The sequence below is a fragment of the Rhodofomes roseus genome, assembly GCF_022264815.1.
Source record: "Rhodofomes roseus strain CIRM-BRFM 1785 chromosome Unknown C8Q71scaffold_29, whole genome shotgun sequence".
In the NCBI taxonomy this organism is placed as follows: Eukaryota; Fungi; Basidiomycota; class Agaricomycetes; order Polyporales; family Fomitopsidaceae; genus Rhodofomes; species Rhodofomes roseus.
In genome coordinates, this window is record NW_025952985.1 from 64390 (window position 1) to 91010 (window position 26621).

The following is a 26621-nucleotide window of genomic DNA, read 5'->3' on the forward strand; positions in this document are numbered from 1 at the left end:
CAAAGCCCTCCTCTCTCCCTCCGGTCGGAGTCGGGGACTACGAGTCTAAGCATACTTTGGGCAGGAAGCACGCTGAAGGACCATGACACATAACTGCATCAACTCTCAGAGACAGTGCACGCATCGTTCACGTATAACTAAAGCAGTATGATGTATGTATTACGCTGGCAATGCTGCATTGAAGTAGTGGAAATTGTGTATGGCCTCCAGATGCTTGTCCATTCTAGCCAAGGCCAGTCTAAGCAGATGATCTTGATCAGTTCTACGCGTGAGTCTGGCTGTCATCATCCGGCTGTTCTTCATCTTCATCTACAAGTGCCTTCGAGCCCCTTTCGAATAGGAACGATACAGTCCCTCCTGGGACTTCGTCTACTGTCGGATCGGGGCCACTCTCCGCCAGCACTGTCTCCAGATCAACGGCTTCCAATATCCGTTCTAGGCGTGACTGACTCGCTGTTGAACCCGGTTTCGCGTTTGAGGGCTTTGAATACAGCATCTCCGACAAGACGTCGTCTTGTATCAGTTCACGCGCGTTCCGTCGGAGACAGTGGATGTGGGTCCATTCGCCAAGTGCAGCCAACTGTGCCTTCTTCTGTTTGAGGTACTGCATGACAGTGATGAGAGACTTGATGAAGACGGAGTAATATGTCGTGGACGTACTGCTTTGTCAGGCTTGTTCATCTGCTCTGGTCTCACTTGCGAAGCCGCCATGAATTGCATATGTTGCTCCTCTTCATCACTCTCCCCATCGGTCGCTTCACCGCGGTCTTCATCGGCGCTTACGTTGATCTTCCCTCCAGACGATTCGCAGGGACATTCCAGAAGATCGTGCGTATGACACGCCGTGTGTGGATAGATCGTGAAGATGTCTTGCAACTGCGATCCAGAATAAGGTGAATCCCCGTATAACTGATGCAGGCAGTTGGCTACTCACGTCTTTACGGGTGAATGAGTCAGACTTTGATGATTCTGCGCCCTGTTATTTCGCGCCGTCAACAAGGGACATGAAAAGAGAACGCATCATCTCACGTTGCCCATAAGTGCTGGAAACAGGCGAGTGAGCCATGATACAGAAAGAGGGGCAGAATGTACATACAATCGCTCAACCCCAGCTTGGTTACCTGTCGCTGATAGATTTTCTCTTCCGGGTCATTCAGCACTACGCGCTGAAAAGATTGAGATCATTTTACGTACCGTCAATCGCACCAGCGGTCAAGAAGCGATAGATGAAGACAGGTCGTTTCTGGCCATCGCTGCAAGGCCGTGAGTACCATTGCCGCCACTAAGTGTATGCGATTTCTTACCGATGAATACGAGCCATAGACTGCAAGTCATGGCTGAAGCTGCATTAGACAACAGTGCCCTCATAATAGTATCGTAGGTGGCGTACCTCGGATTCCAGTCCGAGTCAATGAGGACTAGTCGAGAAGCACCTATCAGGTTTAGGCCTACACCTCCTGCCTTCGAGCTCAAGAGGAAGACAACTTCGCGCAGATTAGGCAATTGATCAGCCGACATTATGAGACGCACTTACATCTCTTCGCCTGGGGTGCCTTGTTGAATTCGTTGACGTACTCCTGCCTCTTCGGGGGCGGTGTTTGTCTGACGTCGGTGCGCACGGTAAGCGGGTGAACAGACATGATAAGACGACGAAGCGCACCCATCCAGCCGATTATACGAATAGTTCTTGCTTCTGCAGAATGCCTCCACAATGTTCAAGGTCGACGTGTAGTGCGATACGATGATACATTTCTCATCCGTTCGCTGCGGAGTCTCAGGAGCGGCAGTGCTAGTATCAAACCTCGAGACTCACCTCACGCAGCACTCGAAGAAGTGTAGCAAGAGCGGTCAGCTTGCCTGATCAACATAAGTGTTGGGTGGATGAATGGACGGTGAGGGCAACAGGCGACCTACCGCTCAGGGAGACATCCTCCACTCTGGCCTTGTTGGGAAGCAGAGTCACAGCCTCCTCGATGGCCTTCATTTTGATAGCGTCTCCATTGCCAGCTTTGTTCTTGGCCTGGTCGAGCGTCGCCTTCAAGAGGATTGGACTGTTGCTGATCTTTGTCAACATGTTGATCAGCGCTAGCGACTCGGCGGTCGAGTTCCGGACAAGATTGTCCAACTTGTCAGCGGATAGAATCTTGTTGAAGATCGCGAGCTGTAGCTTGGTAGGGGTGACAAAGACGACATATTCGTCTACAAGATGGCAATTCTGTGAGCATGCCCCACTCGTGGAGTATAGGTAAGACGTACGTTTTGGTGGAAGGTACTTCTTCAAGATGGTAGCCTCTCTCCGGAGTACGAAGCTGCGCGCTATGGCAGATAGCTACGGGCGCGTATGCAAGGTCAACTGAGCCCGGCAGAGCACGGGGGATGCGACAATTCACCTGTGCGGACCGCGCTTCGCCCAACTCAGTTTCTTTCGCTGAGCAACCGGGCGCTCGGCTTTTCAGGATCGGCGTCTCGTAGACGCGGCGGAACGTATTATAATCGTCTGGGGAGATCAACCCGGTTAGCTTGGCGGAGCCTATAGGGTACCTCGTTAGGCTCACCGAGTAGTCCAGGGTTGCAGAAATCAGCCTGAGTAATCAGAACAGTATCAATACAACGACAGGCGTTTATGCGTGGCTTGGGAACATCTCACCATTGCATGAAATTCCCCAAGATCATTTTGAATGGGAGTTCCCGAGAGAATGATTCTACGCGGTGTCCTGAGCGCCTCAAACATCGTCGATGTCTTGTTGTTCGCAGATTTCAGTCTATGGCCTGAAGTCGGGTTCATAATGACGAAACCATTCGTCTTGACGGCGCACGTACCTTCGTCGCATATGATGAGACCAATGGGTGGGCTGCATGGTAACAGGGTGAATCCGGTGTACTGCTAGTACCCTGAATTGGTCTCGCTTACTTGCAGTAAGCCAGGTCGGAGCTGTTTCCACGTCCCGTAAGTACAACCTCGCATAGTAGTAGAAGTCTGCGACTAACATCACCGTCCGCAGGCGTTCGTAACCAATGATCAACACCTGGTGTATCTTCCTAGATCATGACGGTCACTTGAGCTTTTTCCAACGCGAAGAAATTTTCGCAACAAACTCACGAATTCACAAAATGCTTGATCGAGGCCTTGTCCTTGTCCCCCACCATCACGCCTACCCTGTCCCTTCCCAGCCTAAATGCGGCGTCAGAAGGAGCTGAGTCCGACTCTCCAAAGAAATACACAGTCGACACGACCGCACCATTTATGAAATTCGTTCTTCCAGTTCTGTGAGATCAGAACGCAAGTGAGGCGACACACACAGACCAGGGATCGATGTGCGTACATTGATGAGCGTCACTGGGCACACAATCAGTATCTTTCCGACGACCGGACCCGCGCCCGCATATGGGTTTTGCTCTGTGGCGACAAGGTTATTTCCGGCAGGAGACGCGGCATAGCGTAGATGCTACGCACTAAGCAAAGTCCAACACAGGGCAATTGTCTATGAAGATGAGTAAGAGGCCGAGCGTTCCGGAAATCGGCGCTCACTTGTAGTGTTTTACCCATACCCCTGAAAAGCAAGAAAGGTTAGTTTACGGCCAGAGTGTTATTGCGAACACTTACATTTCATCGGCTAAGATGCTCCCCTGGCCTTCGTGTTTGCGCAAGCCCATCACGCATTCATACAAGAATTTCACCCCTTCGTCGGATGTGATGAGGGAACAACGAGCAAAAGACAACCCATCGCTACGCACCTTCAACTTGATGCGGACGGAGACGTCTGGCCAGAATGGGGTCAATGACGACCTCGACAGTCGGTAGATTCCTGATGTCATGATGAACGGGGAAGACCGGCAAAGATGAGAGCAACTAATGCATACTTCTTGTTATGTTTCGCGGCATGTTCCTTCGTCGGAGCTTTCATCACGATTGCCCCCTCGGCGTTCGGGTCGTGCCTATTTTTCGCGCGGTCCATTAGTATCAGGAAGACTGATAAGACGGTAGATGCTCACAAAGGTCCTCTTGCTTTCGGCTTTGCAGGCGCCTTCCCGTAGAATGATGTTGGTGGGACGAACTTCTTCAGCGCCGCGGGCGAGTTCGTGGATGGACTACTGCTCGTATCTGCGGAATCTCTCCTCGAGGTGACCAGGAAGGAAGGCTGAGCTGGTGTTTGCGGCGGACTCTCAAGCTCAGGGTTCAAAGTGGCTTCGATGGATGAGCCGACAATTGTCGGCAGTTCGGCCTCGGATATTTGGCTGTCAAGCTCGACTTCTCTTCCGCCGATGAATGTTGAGTATCCACTGTACAGTGGAAGCCCGTCCCACTTCTTTGCGCCGACGCTAGTCTCCTAGTTAACAATGCGCATGGACATTCTTTCTGACTGAACTCACATCATGCCCTTTTCGGATATGAGGGTTATCTTCTCTGCTCGAAGGCTCACATATGCGTCCCCGTCCCATGTCTTATGCTTCTTCTGCTGTGGCTTCCGCCTGGATGTGAATACAAGTCAGCATGCTGATCAAGATCTACAAAACCTCAGGCCGCGAAACAGTCCCTCGATGCGAGGAATACAGAAACCAGTGCCCCGAGGTCAAAGAAGCATGCGTTAGGCATGATGTGGAATGCGCATGATCATTTTGAGGCTGCATAAGGCTAGCATCCAGGCATGCACCCTCGCGCCAGGCGCATTGCCTCAGCCCATCCGATGGACGGCCAATGCCATCCGGGACCACGTTACCTGAAAGGAAGCGTAAAGTATCCGTAAGGGAAGACTGGAATGAGGCATGATCGTACACAACATGCACAGCGTTGCGATGGGAACTAGCATGGAGCAGAGGGAAAGCGGACGGCGACGAGCGGCGCAAAGCCCTGGTGCACGCCGGACAACCTCTACCGGGATTTTGTATATTGCACGCAGGCATGCCTCCGTAGGGCATGATCCGCGAGAAGTCACGTTTCGTTTTGCGTCCTACAAATTGAATGTCCATCTCCAAGAATGAGATGAGAGGCACAAGACACGTTCATCATCTCTATCCCCGGTAGCGCAAGCACGCCGCAGCGTCGCAGCCGTGGCACGCTCCTCAGAACGTGTTACACTCCGGCGAAACCTCCTGACTGGAGGATTGTATATTACGATGAAGATATGCAACGGTGCTCACCAATTCGCGGTCCAGAATGAATCCTGTGCTTTGCCCTTGGAGGCCGATCTGTCACCCTTGACCAAGTCGACGGCTTCCAGTTCGATCGCTTTTCTGGATGGAACAGAATCGGTGACTCTGCTCGGAGTCTTGAAGTCATTCATCAACTTGGGTCTGAGAGGCGCATAAGGCTTCGGAATAGCCCCAGATACTGATGAGACGACAGGGGAAGAACAATCTGCACGTCCGTTCGTGAAGCACTTTCCTGACATGAAGTCCGGACGTGAGACAACGTGATCTACTTCGAGCTCCTTGTTCCCGACTCTAAGATTGACTCCTGTGGCGAGCGCATTTGCAGACTCGATGCCATGAAGCGGTCCGCTCAAGAACCTGAATCAGCGCGAAGAGTCTGAGCAAGCGCATATAGTCACTACTCAAGGCCACAAATGCGCACTGTTTGCCCTCCATATCAAACAGGTTGCATGAATTGCCCATGACCTGCATGACTGCATCGCCATCCCAGGTCTTGTGTTTCTTGTACTGCGGCGCTCGCCTGGGATATCTCAGCCATCAGTAACGATGCTATCCTGTTTGGCGCACCATTGTACCATCCAGTACACCTCCTTCGACGAGCCTCCTCCGACCCAACCTTCGTTCGTCGACCCTACCGCTTGCCGTTTACGATTGGCAGAGTTTGGATCGTGGAAGTCAGACTTTCGCTTCTGGGCTCCAGCTTGCGGGTTTTGGAATGCAGGCATAGTTTCAACGCCTTCTAAGCGATGTCTAAGCAATTTCTAATTGCAGAGCTGCAGAAGTTTGAGGTTGGACGATGAGGAAGGCTGAGAACGCGAGTCGTCGTGGCTGAGTCGCAAGACGCGACGCGCCAGTGGCGCGGGGACAACCACAGCCGCCTAGCCACGTGCACGTGGTCGTGTCCAGACGCTCGCTGAACGCGTTTGTACAATCTGAGAGTCAACTTAACGTAGTAATTCAAGAAGGGTATGAACGGGTATGTACATAAGCCATAGACTTAGAATGTTACATGTCAGTGGTATCTCGGTATCTTGCTGTCCAAAACCACCGGCCCAAAGGGTGTGTCTAATACAACCTCAGTGAGAGAAACGTCCATCCGAACTCCTGACGGGCTAAATGTCCATAAGGTGCGTCTTTCACTCACAACGCGCCATGTGCGGGCCTTCCGTCAATCACGGTGGCTACGACTTCCGTCTTCATAATCTCCGTCACAGGTACGGACATGATGTCCTGCGACAGGACGACAAAGTCCGCTCGTTTTCCAGGTGTAATGGACCCGAGCGTGTCTTCCGAAAACGAGGCGTAGGCGGGGTCAATCGTCATGCCTGCATAGAGGGGAGAAGACACGTCAATGAGTAGATTGACCCCAGGCGTTTCTCGTCAGTATGACGCACCCTTCAGTGCTTCCTCGCGTGTCATGCGCTGCTCCGGGAACCTGAGCAAGATCGTCAACTCAATGTACACGCGGGTCATGAGCTCGAAGGTTACACACCAGCCTCCGGGCCCATGAGGCGATCGGCCGTCCTGCGACAGCCGTGTGATCGCAGCGTAAAAGCCCGCGAGAGGGTTCACGCCTTCAACGGGGAAGTCCGATCCCAGAGTGATACGAGCACCGTGGTCCAGAATGCTCCTAAACGCATAGAGCCCCTTGACACGTTCAGGGCCCTGCGAAAGATTTAGCGACTTTCCCAATCGATCGGCTCCGTGAGAAGCTCACCAAGCGCTCTTCGCTGTACCACATATCGTCCGTGCTGCAGAAGACACTTCAGTACCACGCGAGGCGCGCTATTTAGAGAGCGACGCACGCATGTGTTGGCTGGATACTGGCAATGACTGGTCGGGAGTCAGTCACCATCAGAAAAAGGCGCGTTAGGAAATGAATGCATACCACCCAACTTTCCGAACCGTGCCATGTCCGCTTGGGTCAGGATCTGGGCGTGTTCAAGACGTGGCCGGAGAGCAGACACGTTCACTCCCTTCAGCGCCTCCTCGAATGCGTCTAACACAATGCCGTTCGCGCGATCACCGATGGCGTGCACATTCTGGCAGGTCAGGTCGTCAGACGAACACGGAGATGAGACAACCGCTGTGCTTTGTACGCACCACCTGCCATCCGTCCTTCATAAATTTGGGAATCACGCTGTTCAGCACGTCCGGTTCGATCCGCATGACACCACAAGTGCTCGGGTTGTCGGCGTACGGCTCGTACAGCTGCGTGCTGAAATTAGCACACCTTCATATTCCAGGGCGTGAGGATGTACCGCTGCTAAACCAGTTCGTAAGGCACCTGATAAGAGGTAATCAGCAACGCAGAAGGAACGCGTATGCGTCATACGCACCGTCCGCGAAGATCTTGACGCTGCGAGCCGTAAGCCTGTCATCGCCGGCACCAATGATCTTACTGGTTCGGTTCCCCCAGTAGTCCTTCGTTTCGTCGAAGAACGTCATGCCGTATATACGAAGCTGATGACAGAGATAAGTATAGAACTGAAAGCCACATTAGCTTTCCTTACTGGAAGCTTGCCGTCTTCGGCTTGCCTGCAAATAGTATTGGTCAGTGTACATATTATGGAGCGAATAGATGTTTGTGTCGGACCTCTGGAAGAATTCGAGTGACATGGGGTCGAGAGCAGCATCATGAATCGAGGTCAGGCCCGCGGCGAGCGCGTCCTTCACGGTGGCATTAAAGCGTGCTTCCAACGTTTCATGGGTAGGTTTGGGCCGTTCTACCAAGGTCTGTGCGTTGTCCAAGAAGGCGCCTAAAGTAGCCACAGTCAGCTGCCGTCGAACCTCGGCTCACGATATACACACCGGTCGGTTTGCCAGATGCGTCTCTGACGATCAATCCACCAGGTACTTCATCTGGCAGGGTCCCTATGGACTGGAGTACCCGCTTCGACACCCATAGTGCATGCCCGTCCTTGCTCTGGAGCACGATCAACCGGTCCGCTACCACGGGGTCAGCCTCAAATTGTGCCTAGAATTTGTCAGTGTGAATAGTGCGGCACTGCGGGACAAGAGATGCCACGAACCGCCGTAGGAAATGCTTGGGTTTTCCACTTAGTATGGTCCCAACCCCAGCCTTCGATGAACTTGTTTTGGTCGTCACGGATGTCGGGATGTTCTAGTATGTAGTCCCTTACTCTGAGTACCGTTTCTATGACGCAGTGAGCGATATTGATACATGCTTATTTTGATAGATTTACCTTCCACCGTCCTCGTCTCTTCGAGGGGGATAACTTTCATCGCACCATACTCCAGGATGTGTGCATGTGAGTCTGAACGCCTATGAAGTAAGGGCCTATTCACAGCCTCGATTACGGCTAACCTACCACTAAGACCAGGGACTATAATATGGCCTTCAAGTATGTACCGAACTTCAAGTTCGGAAATTAGCACGTCCGAAGTATTGCGCGACGCGTAGGAGGCGTCCTTCCAGCGTTCGGTAACCTCCTCTGTGATCGTCACTGATTAACGTCTTCTCCGGAAGACGCCCACAGTATGCGTACCTAGTGTACCAATGTCGGTGAAGCGGGAGCGATGTACTACGAGACACTGCGCCCGAGGTCTTGCGTCGTCAACGGTGAAGATACCGGGGCCATTGGGCGAGCAGAGGGCATACGACTCTGGCACCGTCGATAACGATCGGAAGCCGACTAGCGCATAGAGCGAGAGCGTCAAGGAAGCGATGAGCAAGCCTAGATTTGTGCGGGACATTCCGAACAACCCCCGGCTCGCGGGAGTAGCACCTCTGGGCACCTTCGCGAGCGCTGGCCCCTCGGAGGTCGGGACGACCTTACGTCGAGCCTCGACGGGAGGGGTGCGGTTGCGCAGGCCCGAAGACTGCTTTTCGACGGAGAGCATGTTTGGTGGGTGGGCTGGGACTCAGGAGGCGGGAAGGGGGGACCTATAAGTAGCCCGTCGTGGCGCCGCATGAGAAGCTTACTCCGGCAAGTGCGAATCCAGAAAATCGAGCGAAGAAAATTATGATGAGGTGTTGTCCCTGAAGAGCAACATCTGCGTCGCGCACATGCTGGGCGTGAAACGCGGGGTCCGCTGCCTTGCCTTTCGTGCAAGGATACCGCTGCCGACAGACGCCAAACATACGCTTTACCTCATACAGCGCTTGTGGGCGCCTGCGGGCCCCCATCAGAACCACAAGCGTGAACCATTAGCGCGAGCGCCTGCCGCTCCGTATGTTTTCCGTGCATCCGAGCTGTCGCTCTGCGCCGCTCAATTGCGAAACACATGTAGCAGCTGGGAAAATCGAGCAGGGGTCGCGTTCTGACCTTCCGACATACGTGCGCGTTGGAAATACCCGTCGCGTTAGCTCGCGAAATTATCCAGGTGTTATCGCTGCTGGCATACGTCACCTCTGTGCTAGAGCGTCGATATCGTGAAGTACGAAGAGGGCGGGCTATGTAAGCCAGTGTACGCCACAGGAAAGAGGAGCCAGGACAGACGCCGCATCGTTACGTCGTCGTTACGATAGAGCTCGTAGAGACCGAGTAGAGACCGTTTCGCCGGCGGTAATCTGCGTTCTTGCACACCTTCCATTCGTGGATGCGGGCCGGGTAACTCCGGGCGCTACACGGGGCACAATTAGGGCGGATTGCCTATTGCGGATGGACAATAATTAAAGGGTTATCGGTTGTCCCGTTATTCGCAGCAAATTCAATTGCCACGTCGCGTCGGCGTGCGGAGGCGCCGTGACGTGCCCTCGCCGCTGCACTCGGGTTGCTCGTTCTTCGTTCTCTACTTGCGCCGGTCTCATCCCAGACAGCGGCGGACGCCTCGCACTCTGCCCCTCGAGCCGGGGTCACCTCACCATGCCCCTCAACGACCTCGTGCGGCAGCGGCTGCAGCCTCTCACCTCGCTCGTTACCTCCAACCGCATCGTCCTATACTGTGTGCTGAGCGTCCTACTACTCGTCGGTACCATCGCCAACGCGTGTCGGAGTTACAGCAATTTCTATTCAGTGACGATTTATCTGTCCAAGAGCAGTAGGAGTGTATTGGTGCGTTTGCTTCAGCTCTGTAACCCCAAGCATGACTGAACGGACCGCGGCCTCCGCAGGTTCTAGCCAATACCGGAGTTCTACTTGCGCTTGGATCCGGGAGGCTTCTGCAGCAGGTCTTCTTTGGTCCGCTGCAAGCACGCGAAGTCGAGGTATGCAATGAGTTCCCCGTAGTCGAGCGCGACTGATGCTCGTGCAGAGGCTTTACGACCAGACATGGATATTCGTCACAGAATCCCTCCTGGCCTTCACTATATTTCGGGACGACTTCGACATTCCCTTCGTGATCATGTTCGGCTTCCTCCTGTTTGTGAAGTGCTTCCACTGGCTCATGGCTGATCGTGTGGAAACGGTACGCATGCGTGTCCGATGTCCGAAGGTGTGTCAATGGTACTGATGGTCACGAAGATGGACCAAATCACGTACCCAGGCCCGCCGCTCTTGTTTCATATACGGATGAACACCCTCTTCGTCCTGCTGTGGGCAGTCGACCTCGTGATGTTCGCCTTCGCCGTGGAAAGCACCCTGAACCATGGAGTGAATGGCATGGTTTTGTTCGCAAGCGAGGTAAGTGCAGACCAACTCCGCGCTTTTGGGAAGCTGATCATCTTCGGGGGCAGTATGCTATCCTGATGGCAAGCGCCTTGAACTCCATGGCGAGATACATCTTGTCCGTCATCGACTACCGGCGAGCGCGTGCCCGAGGAGGCGAGAATGCGCCCCCGATGGAGAACAAGAGCATGTACATCTTCTATATTGAGCTATTCACAGGTCTGCATCCATGCATGCCAATATGCAAATCATCCGGACTAATGCTATTTTGGTGCAGACTTCCTCAAGCTCATCACCTACCTGACGTTCTTCATGCTCATCATGACCTTCTACGGCCTCCCTCTGAACATCATCCGCGATGTCTATCTTACCGCGCGGTCGTTCATCACCCGTCTGCGTGCTCTCATCCGGTATCACAACGCCACCCGGGACATGGATCGTCGGTACCCGGACGCGACAGAAGCAGAGCTGTCTGAGATGTCCGATCGGACGTGCATCATCTGCCGCGAAGAGATGTACTCCCGCAATGCCCAGCCGCAAGCAGGCGAGGCAAATGCCGAGGGTCAGGCGCCCACCTATGCCGATGGGCCCAACATGACTGCGAAGAAACTCCCTTGTGGACACATTTTCCATTTCCAGTGCCTCCGTTCGTGGTTAGAACGCCAGCAAAGTTGCCCGACCTGGTTAGTTTCTCGTGTTCGCCCTCACTACCTGCTTACTGATGTTGTCTGATTCATCCCTCGTAGTCGTCGCACAGTTCTGGAAACAAATGATCAAAACCAAAACCAAGCTCAGGCGGGAGGCCGTCAGGCCGGAGCTCGTCCTGTGGCCCCTCAGGCTGGCGCAGTCCCCCAGGCAGGCCAGGCACCAGCTGGAGTCGCTATGGGATGGCTGAACAATTTGCTCGGTGTCCCGCCGCCCGGGGCTGCCGCACAAGGTCACTTCGGCAACATGCAGGGGGTGCCGCCAGGCCCCGCGCCAGGCCAACCTCAGCCACAGAACTTTGGCTGGCCACCTGCTCAGCCTCCGCTGTATTATCAGCTACCACCGAATCCACATCTACCGCCAGCTCAGCCGGTGCCGCCTTTCAGGGGATTCTATGGGCCAGGTGGTGTTTGGCAGGCTTGGGGCGTCGATCCAAGGTGGTTTGGTAACGGTCCGCAGCAACCTGCTCCAGCACAAGCACCCGCTCAGCCGGCGAATACCTCGTCGAATGAACCAACTGGCCCTTCGGCCGACCACCGCCCGGCCACTCAAGCCGACTCGACAAGAGGTGACGCGCCGCCACCGACACCCACTACCAGCTCTGACGCCGGTCAGCCGTCCGGGTCAACACCGAGGGATGCAGCAGCGCAGGCGGCACTCCGTAGAACGGGGCTCGCGCCTCCAAATCCGACTACATTTGATGCGAATCCGTCGCATGCCTCCACATCTGCGGCGAGCGCTACACCGCCTGTGCCTGCAGCGGATGCTCCATCTGGTCAAGGCGAGGGCTCAAGGCGCGATCTCAACCAGGCTGGCGACGGCCGCCGGAACATACCGTCCTTGATCCCACTGTACGATCTGTTTTCGCGCTCGCCTCCTCACCTAGCGGCGTACACGCCATATGGCAACCAGCACCGCAGCCCGTTGCAAGCTCAATCGCAGGCAGCCAATTCGCGATTGTCATCGCAAATTCACCAGGGCGCGCGCTCCTCGGGTTCGACGGCGTCTACCCACACACCGCTCGCGCAGCTCCCAGCGACACTCACAGAACAACAGCTCGCGCGGCTCGACCACGTCACGCGTGAGGCCATTGACGAACGCCTGCGCGTTTTGGAGGGTGTCTCGGGCGTCGTGTACCGGTGTATCGAAGAGCTGACACGCGTCCGGAGTGTCCTGCCTGCGCCTGCGCACGCCGGACCTGCCAGCGCGAGCGCGAGCGGACAGGCGCAAGCGCAGGAGCGCCCGGCTGCGGCCCCGACGACTGAGACAGCACCGCGCGAAGGCTCTTCATTCCTCAGGCGACAGCATGACGCGGTCGCGGGTAGCTCGAACGGTGCGGCGTCGGCGCCTGCGGTCGGACCCGCCCAAACACCAGCGCCCGCTGGCTCCGAGTCGAGCACACTGTCATAGGCATCCAGCGGGAATGATGACAGTCTGCATAAGCTCTCCTGGCATATTGATCCGTTCCGTGTAAACTCCGGACTGTCCGTTCTCGATTTGTTGTGTCTCGTGTTTTTGTCAGAGGAGGGTTTTATTTCATTATACGCACGCATCGTGTACAATACTCAGCAACATAAATACGCATCCGGAAACATAACTCATGCAGACTGAGATGTCCTGGCCGAGGCCAGTATTGCGTCTGCCCTACTAGCAGCGGCTTCCTTGTCTACATTTGCGACATCAACCTTCGAGTATAACTTCGTGAGCAAGAGCCCCTTGGCCTTGTGCGCGTTCGGTTCCGATACCAACTCCGGGTATTCCTTCAGAGCAGTTTGGAGTGCGTTGTCGACATCTGCTTCCGATAGCAATGGTGGGAGCAACCCTTCGAGGAGCTCGGCTTCCTGCTTTTCTTTCGTAGCCAAGTCCGCCCTCGAGGCCTTCTCGTACTGGCTCGCGGAATCCAACTGTTGCGCTGTCAGAGAACGGTTCGTCACATTGATGATAGCCCATAGAACTGACCCTTCGTTTGAGACCCTGCCTCATAATGCCTGTGATGACGACAGAAGAGGCGAGGCCCTTGCTATTCGGAGCCTTGTCTGCCGCATACACTTCCGACAGCACGGACTGCAAGTGGGACGCGGCAGGTTGTCAGCCTCCGATTCCCAAGAGGCACGGTTTCAGTCACTTACGCGGAGAACAGTCGACTTGAGAGTGTCCTTGGCCTTTCAAACGTGTCAGTACAATGCAAGCGCGCAGAACCGCCCGCATTACCTTCATGGATGCTTTGAGCTCAGACATGAGCTGTGCGCGCATACCTTACGCATAGATACAATATATTCAGCAGTCGATGTACAGTCTGCAAATGGAACGCACCTTCTCCCTCTTTTGTCCCCGCTGTCACCATGAAACGGCTGCCAGTACTGTTCAGTACGGTGGCTGGTCTGCTAGTACGTGCCAGCGCGTTTCGTACGGCTAGCCTTCGCATGAAAATGAGTGCCGACATGTTGAGGAGGTTGATGTCGTCTGCCCAGCGGTCCGTACAGTTGCACTCTCGTAGATACAGACTTCAAGTCACAGCCAAAGTCGCAAGCTGCTGCAGTGGTTTAGCCACCGCCGGGTGGCTGCTGGCAGACCTCCGCACGGTCATGTGACTGGCGTCTGCCGCGCCGCCCGCGCGTTCTTCCGAGTCGAAAGTTTGAAACTTGCGCGGAACACTCCAAGTAAGTACTGGTTGCTTTTGTCTCTCGTAGTAAGTCTCATCCTCTGATTGCGTCCTGAAAATGTTCATGATATTAAGTTCAGTCACAGATCATAGTTTTTCTGCACTCCACGGACTTCAATTGTATCTCATCGGACTGGAGAACAATCCTTGAAAGCATCATCGAAATCGAACAATCAATTCTACTTCATCATACCGGCTCAGCCCCGGGCCATGATTACTGGCATTGAAATACCCCATCCACGGACAATTTTAGATGCTGCACAAGGTCTTATTTCTCTTTGCGAAGTAGTCCTGAATGACACTCGTATGTCATTTGTGACCCACTGAACTCCTGACGTATGGCAGTCGCACTGACAATAGGATTCTGAAGTCATGGTTTTGGTCGCTGTACCTGCGTCGCTTTTCACAGCCTTTTCGCGTCGGTGAGCCGCGGATATTAGCCCACTCTGAAGCGCTCCGATTTTGCATTATAAGGCCTTACGTGGGGAGCTTTCGCATCGTACCAATGACTCTGCTTCCGCGGTGGCGTCGCGGTTGCCTGCCTATCGATCTCAAGAACATGATTCGAGGTTAGTGGCATTCTTCCTTGGCAGACTCATTGTAAGGTCTGATTCTGTGACCCATTCTTCCATTCAGGTTATAGCGTACAGGCGATTCACGGAAACAAACATATAGCGCTGGCACCGTTCTCAAAGAACAATCCCTGTGAATGCCATGGGCTCTCTTGTCTCATGGCCTCTGTTTGGGCATAACGCGCCCGCAACGTTCGAGAATATCGATATCCCCGTCGTGGTAAGAGCGTTTGTCCTTTAAAAAGGAAGGTGACTCATGCGCTTGAACACAGCATGTTACTGATACCCCGAGGCGACTCGGAGCATCCTTGATAACAGCCGCCTGAGGTAAGTGCTACCCTGTAATGTGCCTTTGCCGTCGACTTTAATATAGCACATTCGCATTTGGCTCCTCAAGAGGTATGCAAGTTAGATTCGTGAAGTGGCGAGGCTGCTCAGTCACAGACCAGACTCGATGCGACGGTATGTCGACCTCCAATTCCGTGACCTGCGTCAAGCGCCTCAGCTAGCGCGATCTGTTCTTCATGGGTAAGCCCGAGTCCGTTAGGCCACCGCGGGGAATCTTGGAGTTTGGGGACCCCGCGAGTAGGTGAGTACCATCTCCCGGATATACATCCAGCCATCCGTATGGGTCTCATGGTGAGGTTCCGTACCTTCCCTTCGTCGTGTCGCGCTATCCTTGTTAGGTCGCGCTTGGTGTCGGCCCACCGGAGTCTTTGGGAGATAACGTACCTGCGTGGGTTCCCTCGATTTCGCGCGTCACTCCGCACACATCTCCAACTCGCAGTGCGCCAGAGAGGCAGTCAAACCATCTCGGGCATAGCGTTAACGTTGCCCACGAGCATCAGGCAGCCTTTTGACAAGGATTACGATAGCGGACGGCCGAACCTTCCGATGCCCTGGGTCAGCGGCGCTCAAGTTGCGCATACGCTGGTAAGTTTCCCGGCTACCATTTACGTGATGCCATGGCTTAAGCCTTCTGTAGCTAGGACAGTCGCATCTGACACTGCCGTACCGTAGCAATGCCAACGTATACTCTATGCTCGCATAAAGTTCTGGCTTTCAGTCCTGCTCATCTCAACATCTGACCTACTATCACGTAACAGATGAACGTGCAGGCGCGTTCTGCTTTTCGTCCCTGAGCATCTCGACGACAAGCGCGGCGGCATTCTCTCAACCGTTAGATTGCCCCGTAGAGTCTCTCTCTACTATTCACAACTCGGACACCTCATGGTTCCTCGTAAGTAGAGACTGCCACTATTCCGTCATCTCAGCATTCACAAATTGAGCATACACCGTTTATTTATTAGAACGGCCGGTATTGCCAAGCCGAGAGAGCCTGCTCAAGCAACTACGGGAACGATAGGCGTCTGACATTTCATGATTGTTGGCGCTCAGGCTCCCATCTCACCGAGAGGACCAGAGATCTTCAGAAGGTCTCCTCGATCGGCAACAAGAGATTGAAGATCCAACAGGGATCTCGGTATCAGTCGGGCTCGGACTCGGGCTCGGACACTGAGCTTCTGGCGAGCGGCTAGCGTGCTTTTCAAAGTCTATAAGCTTTCGGGAGAGATGCGGGATGTAGGCTACTATATCCTGCCCAGGGTCGGTAGTAAGTCCTGATTTTGGCACTCGGTCTCTACGAATGGGGACTCGAAACAAGGTTGGGCAGATCGTGTAACCCCGGCGAGACGAGAATAGCCCTCGACCAATGGTCATCCTTGATTATCGTCATGTCTGTTGTCGCTTCGCTCCGAGTCCTCTGTGACAGGTGAGTCATATGCATTGTTCGATTACTTGCAGGGATAGTAACGTCACGACAGGAGCAAAATCATATGTCGAAGCAAGATACCGCGCGTACTCGCGTGTCAATCTGTCGAGACTGAACACCCTTCTGGCACGTCGACTATCAACTTCATCGTGCAGGACGATATATTGCCTCTCCTGTCACCGCGTGCCCAGATGTCCAAACAACGAGCGCCTCAGCCCGGAGACGAGTGCACGATTGCTGGAACATCATCCTCGCATAGGCTTGGTAGGAGATAGCAGTGAGTGGATTGACATGCTGTGCTAACATATCGGCCCAGGGTTGACGCGTTGACGTCTTGCAAGATATTATTGATTCGCGGCGATGTACTTACATTCACATAGATCAACGACACGTACTAGTAGATACGTGGAGGGCGACAGGTATCCCGCGGCTCTTGCCCATATGACCTAACGCACAAACAGCGGCTCGCCCGCGAACGCGTCTCGGCCATGACTACAGCACCGAGTACAATAAGGCTTCGATCTAGTAATGCTTCGTGCGTACCGTAAATATGTCTTGTCCCATTCATCCTCGTTCTAGCCACCATCCGTGACGCCCTAGCAGCGTCTATGCAGACGCTGTGTGCAGCGTCAACTGCAACGATGGAACTTAACAGCAGGGGAAGTTGTAGGAAAACTCGTACGCGCGTCACGCGTGACTCTCCGCCAAACGGTACCTCTCCTGCTTCCTGGCTATCTGAAGGATGCTGATGTGTTCGAAGACCTTGCGACATTGCGAACTCCACTGCCCAGTCCAAGATCCCTCTGCGTTCCGCGGAGCTGTCTTCACGTCCAGATAGGGGAACAGACGATCGAGGAAAAGCGCTGTTTCTGCTACAGGCGTGGGGCGAATTTCCGTATCGTCTTCGTCTTCGTCTTCATCTTCGTCTTCATCTTCGTCTTCATCTTCAAACACCGCGAAGGACTCGAGACGGTGGGACAGAATAGGGTAGCTGTCGAGGCTCGCCTGCCACGTCCACTTCATGCTTTGAACATGTAGTGATCGCAGGCATGGACAGGCACGAGCGATGCCAGGAAGACATTCTAGGCTCATATTGACCTTGTCGGATCTTCTCCAATGGATGCTCAACGAGACAAGCCGTGGCCACGCCGAGGCCATCGCACGCAGATCTTCATTGGCCCAAGCGGCGGACAAGTTCTCCAATGTGACGACGCGGAGGTTGTCGATGTCGAGGAGTGGTCGCACAAGATCTTGGCGAGATACAGCGTCGCCGAGGTTAGAGCGGTATGCCCTGACCGTGACGTTTTCCAGTGATGCACGGAAGCAAGAGCGGATGGCCTCCGTCAGCTGTGCCATGTCCTCGGCCGTAAGACCTATGCGATAGGCGCCGATATACAGCGTACGTATAGTGCAGTTCGACTGGCTGACGGTTGTGATGATGTCTGCCAACTCTGGTGCAAGTCCTTCCAAGGTGAGGGCCTCGATGGCGTGGAGACCCCGAAGCGCCTGGAGCCCATTGGGGTCAAGTTGGGAGATGGGGCGGATAGTGAGATCGGTGAGATTTGACAACGAGCTCAGCGCGGATAGGTTGTGCGTGTGCGTGCTCTGCCCTGTGAACCTCTGCACTGAAATCTCCACCTTGCGCAGCTCACAGCATGCGGCAAAGGGCAGGAGGGTGCATGGCGTTCGCCAAGATTTTAGGGACAGTTCTCGTAGGTTTTCTGCTGTAGCAGCCACTTGCTTGAGTACGGCGTCGACAACGTTTTTGTGGGAATCTGGGACGTCGTCTCCGGTAATGGCATCGTCGAAGATAAAGGTTTCCAGTGACTGAGGTATGAAGCGGAGGATATCTTCTTAGACGACACCGAGCTCTGACATATGCCAGCGGAGTACTTGCAGTCGAGGAAGCAGAGTCTGCTTTCCGAACATTCGTGACAGAGATTGTAGGACGCATGAACATGTTTTCAGTTCATACCAGCTCGCGTAGAAGATTCGTATGCTCTCCGCGTATTGCTGGAAGCGACGAAGATCCTCCGGCTGCGGTTCGCCAAGGTGCTAGCAATTACAGGCATGAATGGATGTACGGGATACTATGGATGATGCTCATACTCACAGGCTGAAGACGCGTAATGCGAAACATGGGCCCACTGTGGACATCTTCCGCATACAACATCCGGAGGGTTGGCATAACCTTGAGCAACGGCAGGATGCTGTGCATCTCTCGCCACAGGATGGGCACGGCGTGATCCCAGAAGACCCTGTTGACACGAGCGCATTGTGCGATGGTGCTGCTATGGTGCAGTGAACAGTGGTTCAATGTTTCGTATAAGATGTCGGGGTTCTGCAAAGCTCGAGATGCGGCCATGGTGGACAAGCTAAAAAGCTCATCGACTGGGATTCATTGCTTTTGTGATACAATCGATATCGATGAGACTCAAAGGGCCCGCCGTGCCGCGGTCCGCGCGTCGATTCAAATCAATGTGTTGCAATGCACACTATGAACGGCACCGTCAGGCAAGGCGAACTGCATATACACATACACACTTTCTCTAGGACTGGTGACATTGTGACAACAGGAGGTGTATATCGTTCAGATTGGTACGGTCCATGCTGGGACGCCAAGCCCACTATGGATCGAAGAGCTGCAACTCTCACCGACCACTGCTCTCCGCGATACGCTTCCTCTCCTGCATCCTGACCGCCTGAAAGCCGCGGACTTGGTCGCACACTTGAATCCACGCTGCAACCATTGCGTCGCTTACTCTATGCACTTTTGTGCACGAGTCCCGTAGGTATTTTGCGTCGAGGTTGGGGAAGAGCCGGTCGAGGAACAATGCGACATCCAGGACGCAAATATCCTGAGGGTCGGATGCGCTCTTCTCGATGTAGAGGTGGCTGAGACGATGTGACAGGACTGGGTATGTGTCGACGCCTCCCGTAAACGTCAATGTCATGTGGGATATTTTCAGCGTTTTTAAGTGTGGACACGACCTTGATATGTGCGACAGACAGGCTAGAGAGGGTGTCACCACGCCCATTGTTCTATCGTGCTGCCATAACAGTGTCAGCGAGACAAGCTCCGGCCACGCTGTAGCCATCATACAGAGGTCGCCATCGGACAACTTGGATGGGTATGAGTGACACACAAAGTAGATCGTGCGTAGGTTGCGAACATCGAGGAGTGGTTGGATAGGCTCCAAAGGTGGCGCCGCGCTACCGGACCACCCAAGTGGTACACCGTCTAGTGTGAAGTCTTCCAGCACTGAGCTAAAACGCGACTTGACGATGTTCATCAGCCCTACAGCCTTTCCAACGGTTCGAAGACTACAGGATGGTTCGATGTCGATTTTCAGGCTGCGTATAGCAGCATTTAATGATGCGAATGCCGTCAGAACGTGACCGATAGATGTGGAACCGCCCGACACGGAGAGCTCTCGGAGAGCATCGAAGTTTTGAAACCCAGGGACGACGTCTTGTACCATATTGAAAGAGCCCACACTTAATTTTGATAGGTGGGGCAGAGAGGAAAGTGTTTGCAAGTGCACACAATGGCTTGCGCTGAGGATTCCTCCGTATATGGTGACTGTGCGCAAGCTGCGACAATTGGCGAAGGGAGCAAAGTAGTACGGTGCACGGTCCAGCGCCGTCAGTGATAATACTTCAAGGTGTGGTGCGGCAGCAGCGATTCGCTCGCATAGCGCCTCGAAAATGAATTCGCATGGGACTGCAACAGGCGACGCCGGCGAGATGATCGTGGGTTCTGCAGCATTGGATTCGAGAGTGAGGGTTCGGAGCGAGGGCGAAGCAACGTGGAGGATGTGGTAGTCAGTCAGATCGGAAGACCCTTTCCACTCCAGTATTCGAAGACGGGGGAGTAGTGGTTGATCGCCCAACGCTCTGGATAGGCAGAGGAGTATGGATGAATCGAACACTGAGTCTCCATACAAGTTGAGAACGGTGATTTTGCGAGCGTAGTGCTGGAAACGATGCAAGTCGTCGGGATGAAGCCTGCCAAACAGGCCCTAGTAGTAGCCGTCAAACGATCTTTCTGGAGATGCAACGGGCTGCCAACTCACCAATTTTGATCCATCATCATCATCATTCGCCCACTGGCAGGCCGGTAAAACCCTGAGTAGAGGCCAGAGCTCGAACATGCGTCTCCAGAGAACATCCATCGCGAAGCTGTGGAACGTCCTGTTGACCCGACCGCACGATGCGAGCGTATTATCGCAGCTTGGGCGCCTCCAACGTGCCAGTGCCTTGCGTTCCGGAGGGGGAAAGTAGCTGAAGGTCTCCTGGAGGATCTCTCCAATTTGTAGTGCCCGTGATGCAGCCATGTTCGACATTGTTCGTATGTAGGGCAAATGACGGCTCTGCAGGATCGGACTTACTACAGCGAGATCAGTCAGAGACAGCATATACGATATACAAGGTTGTAGAGCCGTACGTTGTAGATTATGAGGATACTAAGTCTCCCGCGGGTGGACACTGATCCTTCTTGAGGGGAGGAGGACGGTCGAGTGTGGATGCGCGTGATTCCTGGTAGCAGCCTGCGCGCTTCGACGCTGAGCTCGACACCGTACTCTAACTTCCACCTCAACGTCGACGATCCCGATTCGCTCGACGTCGACGACTTCACGTCCACCATGTCGAAAGCCGTCGAGACCAGTGTATCACTGCCGCTCGCCGAGTTTCTCAATACGTTACCATCCCCGCTCGTCACCGCTCTCGTAGGCCTCGCCCCGCATATTGCGCGCGTGAGACGCGCTGCCCAGGTGCTAAGCTGGAAAACGACATGGGAAGACAGCTGGATTGCGCTCGGAGCCTTATGGGCTGTATGCTTATTTGCGGAAGTCGGAATGAGGTATGCAGCCCTTGTGTCGTGTGCCATTCGCTGACCGTCACGCGCAAGGTACATGCTACCTCTGCTCGTAGCTTCTGTGCCAGTGTACGCTAGCTGGAGACAGAAAATGAATCCCGGACCACAACTCGCCACCGAAGATAGCCTGCAACAGACTATCTCGGACCTCACGACTATCCACGCCCTTCTGCCCGCCGTCTCGCTGCCCGCCACTCTACCCCCGACGAAAGCCCTCCTACGCGTCCTTGCCATCTCTTACGTTCCATACCTCCTCCTCACCTTCTGTGTCCCCGTCCGCATCCTCCTTGCGCTTGCCGGGACCATTCTCCTCACCTGGCGCGCCCGCTGGACCGTGCTCATACGGCGCGGCCTCTGGCGCAGCGCACACGTCCGCTGGGTGGTCTACCGCAGCTGGGGCATTCTCTCCGGGAGGCCTCTCTCCACCGGTCTCGCATCTCTCCAAGCATCCATGTCTGCCTCTGCGGCAGCCGTCGCAGACCCACAAGCCGAACAGCCCGCACAGGCCGTCCGCTTCCTCTTCACGGCGTACGAGAACCAGCGATGGTGGATGGGCCTCGACTGGACCGCCGCGCTCCTCCCGGGCGAGCGCCCCTCCTGGTGCTCCGCGTCACTCCAGCCCGTCCAGCCGCCCGCCGCCTTCGCGCTCCCCGCGCCCACCACGGTGTACATGCGCAACTCCGACGGCTCGCGCGTGAAGCGCACGGCGAGGTGGCGCTGGGCCGAGCCGGAGTGGCGGGTGGTCGTGCACAAGGAGGGCGAGCCAGCCGCGCGCGTCGAGCGGCCACTCCCGAAGGAGGAGCCGCCCGGCACGACGGCGAGCAGCGCGGCGAGGATGCTGCGGGCGGCGGGGAAGATGCGAGAGGGCAGTGTTGGAGGGAGTCCGGAGCGCCCGAAGGTCAAGGAGAAGGAGAGCGATGAGGGCGAGCATCAGGGTAGAGCGGAGGAGGAGGACCAGGAGGAGGAAGTGTTCACTGACCCGGATGGGTGGGTCTACGCAGACAACAAATGGGAGGGCCCCAGTGCAAAGGGTGGGATGGGCAAGGTACGCCATATGCTTCTTCTATATTGAGCTTGCTAACATAGCCGTGGTGGTAGTATACCCGCTACCGACGATGGACGCGTATCGCAATCTTGATCGAGACGGTCGACCCTGCAGAACCAGGCGAGACAGGCATTCAACGCGATGACGACGGCGAGTACGTGCCCGGCGCACCCTCCGTCGGGCTGTCACCGGTCAACGTCACTGTTGGTCCGGACTGGGAGCCTGCACACGGCAGACCGGACAGTCTCGACAAGAAACCTCCTGCCGCCGCACCGGCGGACGACGAGAAGGACGGGCTGAGGAAGCGGCTTAAGGCCGCTGTCCAAAGTGCGGGCGCGTCAAGTTAGTGGATACCGGTTTGGTACTGGGAAGTTCTTATGATCATGACTGTATCGACTGTATCAGCATCTATTCTAACTCGTGTATGTGTACTTGCTTGTTCCTGTAATGACTTTCATGCTGTACCTGTGGTAACGGGATCTATCGTCTTGGATGGGATTGTGCTTGCCAGCAGTTGCTGTGATGACCAATTAGCAGCAAAACTGAACATGCCACTCACGAACATTTGGGAAAGAGGAGGACCATGCACAACTATCAACGTCCCCGGCGAAGATACACTTTGCCGGGGACACTGCTAGGGGAGCCAGGTCCTCTTCTTCGGGTGCATCTCCAGGGAAAGGCAACGGTCTTGGTTGGGTTAACGTCGGGATGAGCGATCAGCCCTTGCGGTGACAGTGGTGCATGAGAAGTCGGTCGGCTCATACCGATCTAATTGACAACATACGTAGAGCCTTGCCCATCTTGCTCTGGCGTCATAGTGCTGTGGCCTGTGAGAGATATCGCGCACCGACCGCAGGCGTGATCCGGCGTCCATTCGCTCGACACACCGGACGAGCCCTGGGACCTTCGCCTGTTCGGCTTAGAAGGTTGCTAGTACGCTCATAATCGCGAATGACACCGTGCCCCTTTGTGGTACCGCTCGTCCATAAACACTGGCCACACGGGGATGTGATCCGGCGTCCATTCGATGCGAGACAGGATTGGTACGCTCGATGGGTCAGACAAGGCTCTCAGCGCCGGCGAGGACAGCATGCGTGTGGTTTGTACCGCGGTTCAGTCGAAATCTCGGGGGTTGCGGCCCAAGACCACCATCGGTGTGATCCGGCGTCCATTCGATCCTGCACATACTCATGGCCTCTACGCATGCAGGTAGGCGCCTCCGTCCCTGAGCATCCCCGCGGCTTGACCGGTTGCCGTGGTACAGCGCTACGGGATCCTTGCCTCGATGGACCTCGCTGTGGGGAGAGATGGGTCAGTGAGCGGCGCGGTCAGGAGGATGTGCGGAGAGCGGGCGTACCTGCACCAAGCCTTGACCGGTGGCTATGGTACGCAATTCGCAGAGTACCGCGTTGCTGTCAAGCGGCCCCACTGTGGTCGTGCGTTGTGAGTGCGTGTCTGGATATGAGCTCGCGGCGGACGAACGTACCTCTGTTACGTGTCGCGCAAGAACTGTAGTGGGCAGTGCCCGATGGTTAGGAGGAATGGTAACGTCGACTCCATACGATGGAGTGGTGAAGGCGGACTGTAGTCGTGGGTGTGCATCTGCAGACAGGTCGGTGCAACTGGGGGATGGCGGATGGAGTTGCGAACGTCGTGGGGGTATTTATACCTGTGGAACGGCCTGCTGATCAGGACCTTTCAAGTTTGCGAACAATGCCTGCGTGGTTGCTACGGAACGGTCAAAGACGTCAAAGTACCACAGGGGCTCGTGGCCAAAGCACAGGCACGGCGTGCCGGCCACACGATCATGGTCCGTCACAAGGGCGATGGCGTTCGCTTGGGGTGGCAAATTGTCAAAGCGTTGTTATGTGCCAAAGCTAACCCCTTTACGGCAGCGGGAGTGGCCTCTGCTCGATCATCGGAACGACATGCCACTAAGCAGCGTCGCGGGGGACAAGAAGCAATGTAATAGACAACAATGTGTAACGTATATGCCAAAGATATTCAACACGCGCACCGAGACGACCACGGCCCCTCATTTCTGCCTCTTGTAGATCTTGCCCAAGAAGCTCTTGAACACCTCCCTCTTCAGCACCACCTCCCCAGGCTTCGCCACCGGGGTCTCGGGAATCGTCTCGATGAGGCCCATGATGCGCTTGTACGCCGCCTCCTCGTACTCCTCGTATATCCCCCGGATGCCCATCTCCTCGTAGAGCGCCTTGACGCGCGCCTCCGCCTGCGCGTCCTTGCGGCCGTAGTTCGCGTCGAGCACGGCGCGCTGCGCGGGCGTCGCCTGCGCGAGCGCGGTGTTGACGCACCACGAGCACTTGTTGTCGATGATGTCCGTGCCGACCTTGCCGATCTGCTCCGGCGTGCCCGCGAAGTCGAGGAAGTCGTCCTGCACCTGGAAGTACTCGCCGAGCGGTACGAGGATGGACTTGGCGAGCGCGTACGGGTCCGTGCCGGACGACCCGGACGACGCGTGCGGGATGCCGCACATGTACATCGCGAGCGCGACGGGGAGGTAGAAGGAGTAGTAGGCGGTCTTGTAGATGACGATGAGTTGGTGTCTGTATGAGGAAGTCTGTTAGTAGGGCCCGTGGCGGGAGACGCGGGGCGGGGCGCTCACTTTTGGAGGGAGAACTTGCTGAGGTCGACATGATCCTCAGGCGCGGTAATGAGGTCGATCAGTTGACCTATTTCTGTTTGGTAGGTAGTCTAGCGTGACACGCTCAATGCTCTAGCCTGCTTGGTTGCAATGGGTGAACGTACCTCGAGGAACAGCTCAACCAGGTTAATGTAGCATGGTTCTGAGCGGAAGTGCGACTTGATGAGGTAGTAGATGGCCATCTCGAGCATGAACGAGTCGTTGATGGCTATCAGGTTCACATTCTCGACCCGGTAGTAGCATGGCTGGCCTCGCCGGGTGATAGACTGGTCCATCATGTCGTCTGATACGAGGAAGAAGGCTTGCAACTGTGCATGAATGTCATGAGCATTTCACGGCATCTCCAATGCAAGACTCACCAGTTCGACACACCAGCCAAGGAGTGCCGCCTTGAAGTACTCATCCTCCGTCAATGACCGTCCCTTCAGGATCTCGACTGTGTCGACGACAGACAGCCCGCGGTTCAGCTTGCCACCAGGGACGTTATATTCCAAATTCTGTGCATTCCCAAGTCAGAAACTCCACTATAAATGGATAGTCCGAGTTCGTGACATTCGAGACACATGTAGGCGTAAAAGCACTGATACCCATAAGGTCGTTCGACCGTCCATCAACATTTTGATGTGGCTAACGGCGCCCGATGCAGGGCCCATGTCGTCTGAACACCCCTCTCCCGCGCAACCCGAGCTCAGAGACCCTTTGCTTGAACACTCACCCTTCGGTACCACTTCTGTGCATCCTCCGGCATGCCCTGGGCGGCAAAATGCTCGAGCAGCTCATCGCGCAACTTGGCGAACACGGCCTCGAACTTCTGCCTCTTCTGTGCCTTCGCGTCGGCTGCGGACATGGTGTGGTCGTGTATGGGTGTGCGTGTTTGGAGGGTGCTCAGCGGGGCCGAGACAATTGGGAGGCTTATAGGAGGGGGCTGGGGAAAGTGGTGCCACCGGTTCAGTCTCGCGCTGGTGAATCGATAAATGGCTATCGTTCGACTGCCATCCGATTGTCCAATCCATGTTGCTGTATGAATAGAAGGACCCGCCAGATGGAGTTTGACCGGACGACCCACCAGTCCCACTGAGACTCGCATTCAGCTCATCCGTGTCGGTCAGGGGCCCGCCAAACCACCGCCGAGTGCGCGCGGCAGTCCCCGACCCCTCTTGCTCTCGTACCACCAGCTGCAGCGCTTGTCCAAAACGCCTCTGCATTTCCCCTCCTGTCCAGCCCGCCTCATGGACGACGGACGTATCAGGTATTGCTCTCCTGGGATATGGGTACACTCGCAATGACAAAGGGACAATTTTGGAGAGGATGGCCCACGGCATCCCACAGTGGACTGAGGCTGAACACGCTCCTCAGACCCTCGAGATAGTTGTATGCGGTTGAAAGGCGACTTGCAAAGGGGCGGATTAGGCTGATGAGGTATGTTGTGCCCTATCGAGATCCGAGCTCCTCAAACTGACTTCGAGTGAAGAATCGCTTGCAGACATTCATCCGTACGAACGCCCCGAGACCTCGCTCCTGTGTCAGACCCGCGGTCCATACGACATACCTGCACCGCAGTGCAGCGACACCTACGACGCGTCTAACCACGGCCCGTA

The 26621-nt window shown here is 55.2% G+C and overlaps 8 protein-coding genes across 8 annotated transcripts; 2 read left to right on the forward strand and 6 right to left on the reverse strand.

Annotated features, from left to right (window-relative positions):
• Nucleotides 1-60: 60 nt before the first annotated feature.
• Nucleotides 61-5991, reverse strand: C8Q71DRAFT_784259 (SNF2 family N-terminal domain-containing protein). The gene is made up of 32 exons (XM_047925021.1): nucleotides 5719-5991; nucleotides 5573-5671; nucleotides 5140-5508; nucleotides 4372-4470; nucleotides 3994-4320; nucleotides 3862-3936; nucleotides 3736-3806; nucleotides 3605-3680; nucleotides 3530-3551; nucleotides 3455-3482; nucleotides 3324-3397; nucleotides 3240-3265; nucleotides 3101-3172; nucleotides 2989-3039; nucleotides 2912-2932; nucleotides 2821-2852; nucleotides 2648-2769; nucleotides 2556-2583; nucleotides 2391-2497; nucleotides 2257-2329; nucleotides 1915-2199; nucleotides 1814-1857; nucleotides 1661-1764; nucleotides 1535-1602; nucleotides 1391-1484; nucleotides 1305-1337; nucleotides 1195-1253; nucleotides 1097-1141; nucleotides 1030-1043; nucleotides 935-976; nucleotides 661-876; nucleotides 61-604 (listed from the first exon to the last, which is right to left on the reverse strand). Exons 1-32 carry the CDS (start codon nucleotides 5874-5876, stop codon nucleotides 263-265), a joined length of 3276 nt encoding a protein of 1091 aa, XP_047773991.1. The 5' UTR covers nucleotides 5877-5991; the 3' UTR covers nucleotides 61-262.
• Nucleotides 5992-6021: 30 nt separating this feature from the next.
• Nucleotides 6022-9027, reverse strand: C8Q71DRAFT_784263 (amidohydrolase family-domain-containing protein). The gene is made up of 16 exons (XM_047925022.1): nucleotides 8661-9027; nucleotides 8484-8606; nucleotides 8358-8429; nucleotides 8184-8308; nucleotides 7963-8128; nucleotides 7748-7910; nucleotides 7665-7689; nucleotides 7491-7614; nucleotides 7413-7438; nucleotides 7255-7362; nucleotides 7040-7193; nucleotides 6957-6984; nucleotides 6869-6902; nucleotides 6644-6816; nucleotides 6546-6586; nucleotides 6022-6476 (listed from the first exon to the last, which is right to left on the reverse strand). Exons 1-16 carry the CDS (start codon nucleotides 9013-9015, stop codon nucleotides 6292-6294), a joined length of 1902 nt encoding a protein of 633 aa, XP_047773992.1. The 5' UTR covers nucleotides 9016-9027; the 3' UTR covers nucleotides 6022-6291.
• Nucleotides 9028-9847: 820 nt separating this feature from the next.
• Nucleotides 9848-12934, forward strand: C8Q71DRAFT_784267 (uncharacterized protein). Its single transcript, XM_047925023.1, has 7 exons — nucleotides 9848-10169; nucleotides 10229-10321; nucleotides 10369-10521; nucleotides 10578-10736; nucleotides 10790-10940; nucleotides 10999-11404; nucleotides 11468-12934. Exons 1-7 carry the CDS (start codon nucleotides 9981-9983, stop codon nucleotides 12834-12836), a joined length of 2520 nt encoding a protein of 839 aa, XP_047773993.1. The 5' UTR covers nucleotides 9848-9980; the 3' UTR covers nucleotides 12837-12934.
• Nucleotides 12935-13959, reverse strand: C8Q71DRAFT_784268 (Yqey-like protein-domain-containing protein). The gene is made up of 5 exons (XM_047925024.1): nucleotides 13740-13959; nucleotides 13638-13681; nucleotides 13556-13588; nucleotides 13386-13490; nucleotides 12935-13330 (listed from the first exon to the last, which is right to left on the reverse strand). Exons 1-5 carry the CDS (start codon nucleotides 13867-13869, stop codon nucleotides 13025-13027), a joined length of 618 nt encoding a protein of 205 aa, XP_047773994.1. The 5' UTR covers nucleotides 13870-13959; the 3' UTR covers nucleotides 12935-13024.
• Nucleotides 13960-17118: 3159 nt separating this feature from the next.
• Nucleotides 17119-19173, reverse strand: C8Q71DRAFT_883555 (uncharacterized protein; the record flags this gene model as incomplete). Its single annotated transcript, XM_047928519.1, has 3 exons — nucleotides 18545-19173; nucleotides 18325-18486; nucleotides 17119-18258 (listed from the first exon to the last, which is right to left on the reverse strand). The coding sequence occupies exons 1-3, from the start codon at nucleotides 18794-18796 to the stop codon at nucleotides 17119-17121; spliced, it is 1554 nt and encodes a 517-aa protein (XP_047773995.1). The 5' UTR covers nucleotides 18797-19173.
• Nucleotides 19083-20768, reverse strand: C8Q71DRAFT_862190 (uncharacterized protein; the record flags this gene model as incomplete). Its single annotated transcript, XM_047928000.1, has 2 exons — nucleotides 19083-20453; nucleotides 20508-20768. 2 exons carry the CDS (start codon nucleotides 20766-20768, stop codon nucleotides 19083-19085), a joined length of 1632 nt encoding a protein of 543 aa, XP_047773996.1.
• Nucleotides 20769-20953: 185 nt separating this feature from the next.
• Nucleotides 20954-22853, forward strand: C8Q71DRAFT_784287 (integral peroxisomal membrane peroxin-domain-containing protein). The gene is made up of 3 exons (XM_047925025.1): nucleotides 20954-21295; nucleotides 21344-22355; nucleotides 22409-22853. The coding sequence occupies exons 1-3, from the start codon at nucleotides 20958-20960 to the stop codon at nucleotides 22700-22702; spliced, it is 1644 nt and encodes a 547-aa protein (XP_047773997.1). The 5' UTR covers nucleotides 20954-20957; the 3' UTR covers nucleotides 22703-22853.
• Nucleotides 22854-24019: 1166 nt separating this feature from the next.
• Nucleotides 24020-26086, reverse strand: C8Q71DRAFT_784291 (farnesyl-diphosphate synthase). The gene is made up of 5 exons (XM_047925026.1): nucleotides 25739-26086; nucleotides 25383-25520; nucleotides 25128-25331; nucleotides 24985-25073; nucleotides 24020-24925 (listed from the first exon to the last, which is right to left on the reverse strand). Exons 1-5 carry the CDS (start codon nucleotides 25868-25870, stop codon nucleotides 24391-24393), a joined length of 1098 nt encoding a protein of 365 aa, XP_047773998.1. The 5' UTR covers nucleotides 25871-26086; the 3' UTR covers nucleotides 24020-24390.
• Between the last annotated feature and the right edge of the window lie 535 nt (nucleotides 26087-26621).